This window comes from Bos taurus, chromosome 20, assembly GCF_002263795.3.
Source record: "Bos taurus isolate L1 Dominette 01449 registration number 42190680 breed Hereford chromosome 20, ARS-UCD2.0, whole genome shotgun sequence".
NCBI classification, from domain to species: Eukaryota; Metazoa; Chordata; class Mammalia; order Artiodactyla; family Bovidae; genus Bos; species Bos taurus.
In genome coordinates, this window is record NC_037347.1 from 65,433,204 (window position 1) to 65,446,968 (window position 13,765).

General features: G+C 45.4%; 1 protein-coding gene across 1 annotated transcript in view; it reads right to left on the reverse strand.

Annotated features, from left to right (window-relative positions):
* ADCY2 (adenylate cyclase 2) overlaps positions 1 to 13,765 on the reverse strand; it is a 454,379-nt gene that overhangs the window by 44,501 nt on the left and 396,113 nt on the right. Inside the window, exon 18 of the mRNA XM_024981538.2 lies at positions 9,758 to 9,927. Within this exon, the coding sequence (XP_024837306.1) occupies positions 9,758 to 9,927 (170 nt within the window). The remainder of the gene's footprint in view (positions 1 to 9,757; positions 9,928 to 13,765) is intronic.

The window sequence follows — 13,765 nt, forward strand, 5'->3', positions numbered from 1 at the left end:
TGTCACGTCCACTGAATAATGGTAAGGGATTTGATTTAAGTCATCACCTCAAGTGATTATCATCTCCTTTTTGTGGTGAGAACACTGAAAATCTATTCTTTTAGCAACTTTCAAGTATATAATACAGTATGATTATCTGTAGTCACCACACTGTCCCTTAGCTCTTCAAAACATATATTCATCTTATAACTGGAAGCTTGTGACTTTTGGCCAATTATCTCTCCACTTTCTCCCACTCCCAGCTCCTGGTAACCACCATTCTACTCTCTGTTTCTGTGAGTTCAGCTGTCTTAGACTTCACATATAAGTGAGATTATACAGTATTTGTCTCTCTGTCCGACTTACTTCACTAAGCATGATGCCCTCAGGGTCCATCCATGTTGTTGCAAATGGAGGATTTCCTTTTGTCTCATGGTTGAGAAAAAAATATCCCCTTATTTCCTTTTCTCCAAATCCTTGCCAACACCTTCTATCTGTTGTCTTTTTGATGACAGCCATTCTAAGGAGTGTGAGGAAGTATTTTATTGTGATCTTGATATGCATTTCTCTGATTGTAATATTGAGCATTTTTTTACATATTGTTGTCCATTTGTATGTCTTCTTTGGAAAATGTCTATTCAACTCTTCTGCCTACTTTCAAATTGATTTTTTACACTGAATTCCACGAGCTCTTTGTGTATTTTGGATATTAATCCATTATCAGATATATTACTGGCAAATAGTTTCTCCCATTCCATAGCTTCCTTTTTCATTTCATTGACAATTTCTTTTGCTAATCAGAAGCTTTTCAGTTTGATGAGTTTCACTCACTTATTTTAGCTTTTGTTGCTTGTGTTTTTGGTGTCATATCCAAACAAATCATTGTCAAGACCAATGTCAAGGAGATTTTCCCCCTTATGCTTTCTTTCAGGAATTTTAAATTTTCAGATCTTATAAGTATCTTATCCATTTCAAATTAATGTTTCTTAGTGGTGTATAATAGGGGTCCACCCTCATTCTTATGCATGTGGTATTCAATTTTTCCAATGTCATTTATTAAAGACACTATCCTTTTCTTATTGAGTACTATTGACTCCCTTGTAAAATATTAGTTTATTGCATATGCAAGGGGTTATTTATGGGCTTTGTATTCTGTTCCATTGGTCTGTGTCTATTTTTATGTCAGTGCCATACAGTTTTAATTACTGTAGCTTTGTAGTAGCAAGAATCCCTTAGAAGAAATGGAATAGCCCTCATAGTCAACAAGACTCTGAAATGCAGTACTTGGATGCAATCTCAAAAATGACAGAATTATCTCTATTCATCTCCAAGGTAAACTATTCAATATCACAGTAATCCAAGTCTATGCCCCAACCACTAATGCCAAAGAAGCTGAAGTTGAAAGGTTCTATGAAGACCTACAAGACCTTCTAGAACTAACACCCAAAAAAGATGTCTTTTTCATCATAGGGGGCTGGAATGCAAAAGTAGGAAATCAAGAGATAATGTGGAGTTAACAGGCAAGTTTGGCCTTGAAGTATAAAATGAAGCAGGGCAAAGTCTATCAGAGTTTTGCCAAGAGAACACACTGTCATAGCAAACATCCTCTTGCAACAACACAAGAGGCAACTCTACACATGGACTTCACCAGATGGTCAACACCGAAATCAGATTGATTATACTCTTTGCAGACAAAGATGGAGAAGTTCTATACAGTCAGCAAAAACAAGACCACACTGACTGTGGCTCAGATCATGAACTCCTTATTGCAAAATTCAGACTTAAATTGAAGAAGGTGGTCTCTCCCTGGCCCTCAGACTTGGGCCAGCTTTCTGTGCATGCCCAAGAGCTGTTGGTCCAAGCTCCCTCTCCATGCTGCCATTAGGAGGGAATATGCACAGGGACCTGGCCATAGGGTGGGGGTGTGTTTGAAGCATGTGGCTCAATGGGGGTCCCCATGGGCCAGCTGGGGGGAATCTGTGAGTGAGGTGCTCCCAGTGGCTTGTGGGTAGGCTTCTTGACAAAGGCGGTGATGCAGTTAGTAGGATCTGCATTCCTTTAAAGCCCTCTGAGAGTCCTATCCGCCTCCCTCCCAGCTTGGTAGCACCCTACACAGCTGGGAAGCTGAGTGCTCACAGAAGAAGTTACAGGCTGAGAAGATCTCTCTTGGACTGAAGCTGTGCCATCTTGGTGGAGGTGGGGTGGTATGGACAGAGTCAGACTGTTTCTCTTATTCACTTCTTATGTCCAAATTCACATTTTTTGCTCCAGTGTGGTGCTAGAACTTCTCCTCTGAAAACCTGGCCTTCCACAAAGGCTCTCTCATCCATGGGTCAGTGGCTAAGAGTGTTTCCAGGGGCTCCATGTCTGAGAGTGGCTGAAGCCGGATGACTCGTCACTGCAGTGTCCGCAGCCAGGATAAAGGTCTGTATGCCTGCTGCCAGACATGTGGATGGGTGAGATTCCTCCTGGATCCAGTTTGGCACTGGATCCCACAGCTCCGACCAAGGCACTTCTGTCCACAGGGATTACAAACAAATTATTGTTGGGGACAAACATGAGGGATGTCTTATTCCACCATGATGCTGATGTCACTCCTCCCCTATCTTTTTGGATCTCCACAGTTCTTCAAGGTCTGTCCAATATTACAGTAAACTCTGGACCACTTAACCAGCTCCCAGTCAACAGGTTCACTCAGTTCCTAGGCAGGTTGTAGGAACTCAACCTACAAGTCGCCTTTTGGTCTTCTGGTGAGACATACTTTTCTAACAGAGAGATTTTGTAAGTTCTTGAGAGCAGAGAGTACATTTTACTCATCTCCATGTGCCTGGGCTCCAGCATCAGGCCTGGAATACACAGCGTGTTCAATAAAACTGTGCTGTAAAAAAGGAATGAATGGACAAATGGTTGTGTCAATTTGAAACTTAAGGGGTTTCATTTCTAGACACTATTCCTTCCCCTGGCTGGACACAGATGCACTGGAAACCTACACAGTCTTCTGGAGGCCGCCTGGTGTCATCCAGGGACAAAGGGCTCAAAGCCTCATGCTTTTTCTGAGTGTTATGCACAAATGCCAAGCAAAACATCCTGGGATTGCAAAGCACGAACATAATGGGGGTTAGGCTCATGCTTAGAAAAAGCCCTGGAAGCAGCTGCAGGTCGAGAGAGATGATGAAAGTGGGGCTGCAGAGGCAGTGCTGGCCTTTTGCTATGGAGATAAGATGCAGTCTGATTAACGCGGTCATTGTTTCATCCTGCGGAGAAGAGTGGTTTGAAGTGGGACACGACGGATACGTCAGTGTGACACCATGGGGCTGGCGCATCAGATACCACGGGGCTGTGCGCCGGGCTTTAGTCTCCTCCACTGGAGGGCTGATGACAAGAAGGCTGTATCCTGCCTAGTCTGGGAGTTCAGGCTCTCTGCAACCTCCTTCCTCCTCTCATTCTAAAATCAAACAAAACAAACCAAAAAAACAGCCTACAAATTGAGTATCTTCCTGCAAATGGGTCCAAATCACAGAGCATTTTCTTTTTTAGGTTAGATAGCAAAGGAGCTCATTAATGGTTGCTTTTTATAGGATAAAAGAAAGCCTGGTAGAATTTTTGTAGCCCTAGGACAACTTTCTTTGGTTGTTGCTGTTGTTAAATTAGGCAACTCAGATCACTGACCTCCTTTTACGTCTCGGCTCTGCTACCAGTGGCGTCGGCCACAGAGAAACAAACGTGTTCTGTAGTTTCTAGAGATGGCACTGGGTGGGGGGAGGGGGAATTGGGAAGGGGGAGGGACTCTGAGATATTAAATTTGAAAGTAATTTAAATCTTTTCAATATTAACTTGGATATATTTTGGGCTTGAATACAAAGGTGGCATACTGTTTTTATTTAAAAGAGGAGGCCTCCAAGAGAGACAGATGTTTGGAATACCTCCGGGCCACCTCCCTCAGGGCTGGGCGTGCACCATTCTTTCTCCTGAGCACAAAGAATGCTGCGGTCCTTCCTCTAGGAGCCCCTTTGCATTGGGCTCCTCATCAGTTGATACACAGTTGGGATACTGTCAAAACATTATAATATGCCAAATTCTAGCCACTGGATTTTCCATGAGACACAGAAAAAACAGAATGCAGAACCATACTGAAGGTGCTTGACTTGGCTCCACTCTATGGAGCATTTCCATCGTCCTCTTTGGTATGGAGCTGTTGCTAAGGTCACCAAGTTAAATGACATGACAATCCAGAGCTTCTCCTTGGAAGAAGAAATGGCAACCCACTCCAGTATTCTTACCTGGAGAATCCCATGGACAGAGGAGCCTGGTGGGCTACAGTCTATGAAGCTGCAGAAAGCTGGACACGACTGAGTGACTAAGCATGCATCAGAACTTCTGAATGATGCTGGGTACTAAATATAACAGTGCTTAGTTATACACATTATTTATATGCTGCCCCAAAGTATTTATTTTATTAGGCTCAGGGTCCACATAGAGCTGGTTAAACGGGCTGGACTCCAGGTTAATCCTCTGTTCAGACTCTCGATTCCCCACCTTTAGAAGAGAAGGCATATTTCTAGTATTCAGGTGAGTTAACATAATGACTGGGTCCACATGAAATATTAACATTCATCCCCTGATATTTTTCAGCTCTGTAAGAATAAAAACACATGGGAAAAATCTGACAATGTCTTGCAGAGCCTGTAACAAGCCTTTGTCAGCAGAAGGAAAAGTGTCTTCAGAAAAAAACAGCTTCTGGCAATATCAGTGATTATTACCATCACCATCACCAAGTAGAGCCTCTGTAATGGTGCTGGCTGAGGGGTCCGGAAGACGGTGTCATGGACTGGAATCCGAATCATTGATTGATTGATTTAGCAATGCATCTTGTACCCCAGATGACACAGAGGACTGTTGTAAATGCCAAAGTATCCGGATATGGATTTTTCCAGACCTCCTAAAGATCGGACACTTCTGAGCTTCTTTCACCACGAGATCACTGATCATAGTCATGTGATGGCAAGTGAGGTACTGGGACTCTGCAGGCCTCCAATCGCACGGAGTTTTAATGGCACACTCTCTCAAGTTGACTCTTTTTTTGTTCTGTAAAGTTGGTTTTCTGCGCTCGTGAATCTGTATGAATATCTTTGATATCATTTTCTGAATTTTCATGGGTCTGGTGGCTTTCTAGTGCACACTTCTGTTTTCTTGGCTGACCCTTCTGGCAAAAATATCCCTATTGGCTTGTCCATGGTCAATGTTAAATTTGGCTCAAAAAAGACCCCTGAATCATGGCAAACTCGCATAAAGGACAACAGCCCAGTCCGAACTGCGTATTCAGAAGATGGCCCAGTATTCCCCTATCACCAGAGATGCTAAAGCCGAGCAGGACTGTGGTTCCCCGTTTCTTGTTTGTAGGGAACAGACTCCAGCCTCCATGACCTTTCCTGAGTTCCAAAGGGCAGATTCGAACAGTTGTTAATCAGGGAAGGGAGGGGATGTGGAGACAAGGGAGGAGACCACCTGAGTCCAGATTAAAGGAGTGCAGGTCCCGCCTGCACCTTGACGCTTATTAGCAACCCTGTCCCGAGCCACTGCTACAAAACTCCTCATCATTCCTACTGGGTTGGGATGCGCAGTTTTGAAGCATAAGCCCACTGTGTCCCCCTCTGCCTGGCAAAGCAATAAAGCCATTTTCTACTTCACCCAAAACTCTGAGATTCGATTCAGCAATGGTGCACAGAGTCTGAGTTTTCAGCATCCATAGTGACCAGAATCAGGCCAGTGAAGGGATGGGACCAAGCAAGTAACTTCAATGGCCCAGGCCAGCTGGATCAGGAAAGGAGGGGCTGTTGGGCCCTGGTTTAAGCCAGCTCCCTCCTTGAAGGGCGTGGGATGAAATGACACTCATTCTAGAAGAACTATATCAGACCAGCTTTTTTTAAGTTCTTAATTTCATATTTGATAGAGGTGTTTCACCATTAACAAACCAGATAAAGGATGAGGAGACCTTCATCAGTTTTTTGATGGGGGAAGGTCTTGAATCTCAGAAAAGGGAAAGAAAACATTGGCCTTGATGGGTTTTGGCTCTGGCATGAGACACGTGGTTAAATCAAACACACAGTGCAGATGGAGAGATCAGGGGATTCCAAGCTGTCGCTCCCAAACCTACAAGTCGCTCAGTTGTGTTCGACTCTCTGTGGCCCCATAGACTATAGCTTGCCAGGCTTCTCTGTCCATGGGATTCTCCAGGCAAGAATACTGGAGTGGGTAGCCATTCCGTTCTCCAGGGGATCTCCCCAACCCAGGGACTGAACCCAGGTCTCTCGTATTGCAGGTGGATTCTTTACCATCTGAGTCTGGTTTCTCACGTGGGGTTCGTTTTAAACTGCTATTAGAGAACATTTGTTAATTTTGAGGTATGATGTTATTATGTCAGTAATATTTATCTTCTGGGGCTTCCCTGGTGGCTCAGTGGTGAAGAATTTTCCTGCCAATGCAGGAGATAGGAGTTCGATCCCTGGGTCCAGGATCCCCTGGAAAAAGAAATGGCAACCCACTCCAGTATTCTTGCCTGGAGGATCCCGTGAACAGAGGAGGCTGGCAGGCTACAGTCCATGGGGTCACAAAGAGTCAGACACGACTGAGGGACTAAACAGCAACAAGGACTCATCTTTTGGCCAAGGGATGCTTCCGGGAGTCCCGTGGCAGCTCAAGCAGGAACCTGGAGATGCCCAAAACTTAGCCTGCTGTGGCCACTGGAAGGAGAAGAAGGACTCCATCATGAAGACTGTCAGCCATCTTAAGGCAGGATGTGAACTGAGTCTGAACCCTGTTAACCATTAAATAAAAACCAGGAAACCCCCTCCTCACAGATGGCAAACAAAGACTGGAAGTAAAGGTCAGGTTATCTCAGTTGGATTAACAATAATGCCTGTACCTGCATGTTGCAATTCCTAATACTTCTGCACCTGCGTGTTGTAAAGCTAATTACTAACTAACCCTACTGACTCCAGTATTCTTGGGGTCCCCTGGTGGCTCGGTTGGTAAAGAATCTGCCTGCAATGTGGCAGATCTGGGCTCGATCCCTGGGTTGGGAAGATCCCCTGGAGAAGGGAAAGGCTACCCACTCCAGTATTCTGGCCTGGAGAATTCCATGGACTGTATAGTTGACATGGTTGCAAAGAGTCAGACATGACTGAGCGACTTTAACTTTCAACTAGTCATGTAGTGGAGGGTTAAAAACAAGTCCTCCGAAATCATCAGGGTCCTTGTTGAGAACCGATTCCCCTTGGACCTGCTAGCATAATAAACTGTACTCCACTGTCTTGAATGTCTTCTGAGGACTGTTTTGTGACTCTGGATTCTACAAGAAGTCAAGATGAGGGAGGTGGGCTTCCCTTGTGGCTCAGTGGTAAAGAATCCAGCTGCCAGTACAGGAGTCATGAGTTTGATCCCTGACCTGGGAATATCCACAGGCTTGGAGCAACAGAGCTCCTGAGTCACAACTACTGAGCCACACACCCTGAAGCCAGTACTCTGCAACCGGAGAAGCCCCGCAATGAGGAGACTGTGCACCACGAGTGGAGACCAGACCCCCTCGCTGCACCCAGAGAAAAGCCCATGCAGCACGAAGACCCAGCACAGTCTGATAAATGAATACAATTAAAAAAAAAGATCAGGGAGGCAGGTGCACCCTCCTAGGGGCTTCCCTGGTGGCTCAGATGGTAAAGAATCTGCCTGAAATGTAGGAGACTTGAGGTCGGAAGGAAAGGCAGGTGCCTGAAGCTTGTGAGGTCAGCCCTCCCAGCTAGAAGGTGATTATAAAGACAGAACCAAGAAGCACACACTACAGACCTTGAACAAAACAAAGGGCTCTGAAAGTAAACCTTTTCTTCAACCAAATAACTACTTTCCTGCTGCTGGGGTTCTCATCAGAGGTGGTGTGTCTCCCTCAGGTCTCCAAAGCAATCCCCACCCCCATCAGAAACTTGCTAATCTAATTTCTTCTTTTGCTTTGACTTTAAATTTAATAAAGTGCAATTCAGTTGTGTCCTCAGCCATGCGTCAGAATCAGTGATGCTACATTTATTTAGGGATTCGATACAGGCTCTCCATGCAGTAGAGAAATAGTAAAGCATGTATGGTTGGTAATTTTGAGAATGTATCGGAAAATCAATTTCTGATTTCATTCTCATCTTGGCTAAGGAATCACAAAATTACCTTAATGCAATTATGTACTTTTATAACTCCACCACTCACCACTTGACTACAGATTATTAGGGTTTCATGGCATGCAGGATGACAAAAATTAAGTTAGGTGAAGAGAGTGTGGTGTAGTTGTGTTTCTAAAAGCAATCGTTTTGAGAGGAAAACTTTACACAGTGAGGTTCCTGTGTTGTTGACATCAGGCCTCCCTTGGCAAAGTAGCCATGCTCTGTCAACACAAAACATCTTTCGGCAGCAAAAAAATCTATGCAAATATTTAAGGCATTTATTTTATGTTACAAGAAATACAGAAATATTATGAGAGATTATGCAAAGTGCTCACAGGAAAAACCTGAAGTCTGAAATAAACTTAACAGTTGATACAAAATGTGTTTTTGCTGTCAAGATGTGAGTTGGAGAATATCATGATTAAAACTCTTTTTTTTTTTCAAGCAATGAATAAATATTTATGATAGGTTTGCAGAAGCAATTTGATAACAGGAGACATTTTATAAATCCAAAGGAGTGGACTTGGGAAGATCCTTCTTGAAGCATCCAGTCCTAATGTTGGCAGAGTAAACACAACCACATCCTTGGGGGCCTTCCCTGCTGTCTCAATGGTAAAGAATTCTCCTGCCAATGCAGGAAATGTGGGTTCGATCCCTGGGTCGGAAGATCCCCTGGAGAAGGAAATGGCAACCCACCCAGTATTCTTGCCTGGGAAATCTCATGGACAAAAGAGCCCAGTGGGCTACATTCCATGGGGTCACAAAGAGTCAGACAACGACTTGGCAACTAAACAGCCATAACAACAATCCTTTCTTGGAACTTGCCACAGTTGATAGTATTCCCTCTACACCAGGATGTTTTAGGAAATCTTCAATTAGAAATTTTGCATTATACCTTGTGAATAGAATCATTTATTTTCCCCAGTACTTTTGTGTATATGGATTCAGTTGTTTTGACCTGGGGGCTGTACTCTCTTGCACGACACATTCTTCAAAGTCTGGAGGCCTTTACAGTGTTCGTGACTTGCGGTGGAGGATTGTGTCTGGCATCTAGCGGGCAGAGGCCAGTTGTTCTTGTTTAGTTGCTAAGTCGTCCTTGCAACCCCATGGACTGTGGCCCGCCAGGTTCCTCTGTCCATGGACTTTCCTAGGCAGGAATCCTGGAATGGGTTGCCATTTCCCTCTCCAGGGGATCTTCCCGACCCAGCCAAGGGTGCTGCAAAATAACCTTCAATGCATAGGGCAACCCCTCCTCCCAAACTCTCCCTCCAAAAATTATTTCAGTCCAAAATATCAATAATACTGATGGGGAAAAAGATTATTCTTATTAATATAGTACAGATTATAACACAGATGGTCTCTCTAAACCCTTTCACATCTACTGATCATCTATAATCATGCCTAGATCACACCTATGTAATCTATGATACAAACACAGAGCATCCTCCAGAATCACCACTTCAAAGAAACTCTCACACAGATTCCCAACAGCAATGCCATTCATCTACTCCACACACTCTTCTGTTACCAACATCCCATGAAAGGACTAAAGTAAAGAGAAGGGAGAGGAAGAGGGTTACCTCTCGAACAGGACCTGGCTGTAGTCGTCCAGGAGGGGAGCGTGAGTGTGGAGGAAGATGGTGTTGTAGCCCACCAAGGCTGCCATCATGATCAGCATCTTCAGCTCGTAATTCACACGCAGGAAGACGGAACAGGAGATCAGCCCAAGGATGCAGCTGTATATAAAGTACTGGAACCGGGAAATACATCGGGTGAATACTGAGGATCTGTTCTGAGGAATGCCGGAGTGAGAATTAAAACTGGGGACCACCACCAAGCTCCCTGGGTCAACTCCCAAACTGATCGTGAAAGCAGATGCCTTCTGTGCTCTTTGATCCAGTGGTAAATGACTAAACACACTGGATTTAGAAAAGAATTCCTCACAGCACGGCTTGCTCACCCAGTGTAGCGTGTTTAATCAAAATAATCGGGCATATGGCCAAATACTTTTCACAAAGAAGTTTTAGAAATCTATGCTGAAGCCATGTCATTATAAGCAGATGTCATTTGCTTCTTGAAAATGAAACAATATGACTCCCCACACATTTATAGATTACAACACAGTGACCGTCCACAGGATCTTTTGTGGGCTTTCAATGATTTAATTCATTAAGGGGATACAAATCATTACAGGTAATTCTGTTAAAGGTGTAACAAAGCCCAGGGGTTTTATTAAAAGGGCAGTTGTGTGTCAGAGGGATTATCTAGAATAAAAAGGACTTAAGAAACTAAAAGTTTTGAACTATGTATATGATAAGCAACAAGTACCTACGTATAGCACAGGGTACTCTACACAGTATTCTGTGATAACCTGTATGAGAAAACAACCTAAAAAGAATGAGCATATGTTTATACACAACTGAATCACTGTGCAGCATACCTGAAGCTAACACCACACAGCAAATCAACTACACCCCCAAAATTAAAATGTTAACCATTCTAAGGCATTCATAGGCTTCACCGGACTGCTCAGGAATCTTTATTCGAGATGAAGAATTACAGCAAAGATGATTGAGAATAAATTAAAGCACCATATAAAGTAAAACAAAGCTTCCCAGGTGGCTCAGTGGGTTAAGAATCTGCTTGCAATTCAGGAAACGGGTTTGATCCTCAAGTTGGGAAGATTTCCTGGAGAAGGGGATGGCAACCTACTCCAGTATTCTTGCCTGGAGAATTTCATGGACAGAGGAGCCTGGTGGCTACAGTCCATGGGGGTCGCAAAGAGTCTGACATGACTGAAGCAACTGAGCACACACACAGAGTGAAACAAACAAGATTAACATATGTTGAAAGTCACTGGCCGTAGACGTGAGGGTTCACTCCAGCTCTCGCTCCCACCCCACTGGTCTGTGTTTTCCTTACTCCAGTTTCACACTGCCTTGAATACTGTAGTTTGATAGTAAAATTTGAAATTGAAAAACAAAAAACTAAAAGCTTTGAGCCTTGTCCAGGGGATCTTCTCTGGTGGCTCAGATGGTAAAGAATCCACCTGTAATGTGTTCAATCCCTGGGTTGGAAGATTCCCTGGAGGAGGGCATGGTAACCCACTCCAGTATTCTTGCCTGCAGAATCCCCCGGACAGAGGAGCGGGCTACCGTCCATGGGGGTCACCGAGAGTCGGACACAACAGAGCAAGTAAGCACACACAAAAATCTTTGATCCCAGTGAGTCGTGAGTACCCTGGAAGTGGACAGGCACCCGAAGAAATTGAAGACCCCGGTGTAAGGAAGAGGCTGGGCACGGCCCATCTTCTGTGGTCCACGGGCGGTAAGCGGCAGGCCCCCCCGTGTGAGCACTCTTCTGTTAACCACAATGCACATCATTAAAACAGCACAGCCCTGGACTCAATCGTGCTCCAACCAGTCATTGGCTGAGTCACTTCAGGCCAGTCACCTGACCTGCCTGTGTCAGTGTCCTCATCTGAAAAATGAGCGTAATAATGTCCTTCTTCTAGATCACTGAGAAGAGCACACAAAGCTTGGAGCTCACTGCCCTGCAGGCCAGGGGGTGCCCGCCAAGTGGAAACAGTTTCCATTCTCACAAAGCCTTTGTCTGCTGGATCAAGGGGCTTTAAGAAGGGTGAGCTACCATCTCCGTGTTACTGCAGCAGAAGCAGCTCTCAGTAAAGTCTAATCATTTCAATAAAACACATCCGACTGATGTTTGATAAATCCTGCCTTTAAGAAACAGCCCAGGGTGTAAGCTGCTCCATTTTAGTTTCATTATAAGGGATACACCATGTACAAACTGCTTATTTTTGTCATTCTAGCTCTTTTATTTCCCCAGCCAAGGTCATTTACAGTCAGCCCTGGCTGAGAGTTGGTCTATAAAGAAGGCTGAGCACCAAAGAATTGATGCTTTTGAACTGCGGTGCTGGATAAGATTCTTGAGAGTCCCTTGGACAGCAGGGAGATCAAACCAGTCAATCCTAAAGGAAATCAGTCCTGATATTCATTGGAAGGACTGATGCTGAAGCTGAAGCTCCAATGCTTTGGCCACCTGATGCAAGGAGGTGACTTACTGGAAAACACCCTGGTGCTGGGAAAGACAGGGCAAAAGGAGAAGGGGGCAGCAGAGGATGAGACAGTTAGATAGCATCACTAACTCAATGGACATGAGCTTGAGCAAACTTGAGGAGATAGTGAAGGACAGAGAAGCCTGGCATGTTGCAGTCCATGGGGTTGCAAGGAGTTGGACACAACAATGGGGAAAAGCTCCTGATACTAGTGCCTCAGCCCTGTTCTTGGGGAAGAAAGGAAAGCAGAAAAAACAGGCTGCAGCGTTCCCACCAGTGTTCTCCCTTCCCTGTGAAAGGCACCCACGCAGCATCGATGCAGATCCCTACCCGTGAGGACTGAGGCCTGGCATCTCAGCTTCAGAAGGAAGACCAGCAATTAATTCCCCAGGGACCCACAACAATCAGGTCAGTCCTTGGCAAGGAAAGCACCCCTCGGCCGGGAGCCATGATGGGCGGCAGCAGGCTTGGGGATGCTGAGGGTCTATGAGCTCAGTTTCTTTGGCAACAATGACCTCATGTCAGCTCTCCACTGTTCTGACCACTGACCCTCTGAACGACAGAGGACAGGAAGAGGAGGCAACAATGACCTCATGTCAGTTCTCCACTGTTCTGACCACTGACCCTCTGAACGACAGAGGACAGGAAGAGGAGGCAACAATGACCTCATGTCAGCTCTCCACTGTTCTGACCACTGACCCTCTGAACGACAGAGGACAGGAAGAGGAGGCAACAATGACCTCATGTCAGTTCTCCACTGTTCTGACCACTGACCCTCTGAACGACAGAGGACAGGAAGAGGAGGCAACAATGACCTCATGTCAGCTCTCCACTGTTCTGACCACTGACCCTCTGAACGACAGAGGACAGGAAGAGGAGGCAACAATGACCTCATGTCAGTTCTCCACTGTTCTGACCACTGACCCTCTGAACGACAGAGAACAGGAAGAGGAAAGGAGTCTCGGAAACACATCCTGATGGGCCAGTTGAGCTGGTGGAGAGGAATTGTGGAACCCAGAGTCTGGGAGAGAGAAGGGCTTCCCTGGTAGCTCAGCTGGTAGAGAATCCGCCTGCGATGCAGGAGACCCCTGTTTGAATCCTGGGTCGGGATGATCTGCTGGGGAAGGGATAGGCTACCCACTCCAGTATTCTTGGGCTTCCCTGGTGGCTCAGCTGGTAAAGAATCCGCCTGCAATGTGGGAGACCTGGGTTCAGTCCCTGGGTTGGGAAGATCCCCTGGAGAAGGGAAAGGCTACCCACCCCAGTAATCTGGCCTAGAGAACTCCATGGACTATATACTCCAAAGGTTTGCAAAGAGTCAGACATGACTGAGCGACTTTCACTTTGGGTACTTTTCACTTTTGGGACAGAGAGGACGGGCACCACCGACTCAGTCTCCCTAAAGCAAAGGGTGAGGTGGCCTGGGCTTTGAAACCAGCCTCATTCATAGCGCACTTTGCCATTATTACCTTGTTGTTCAGTCGCTAAGTCAAGTCCGACTCTTTACAACCCC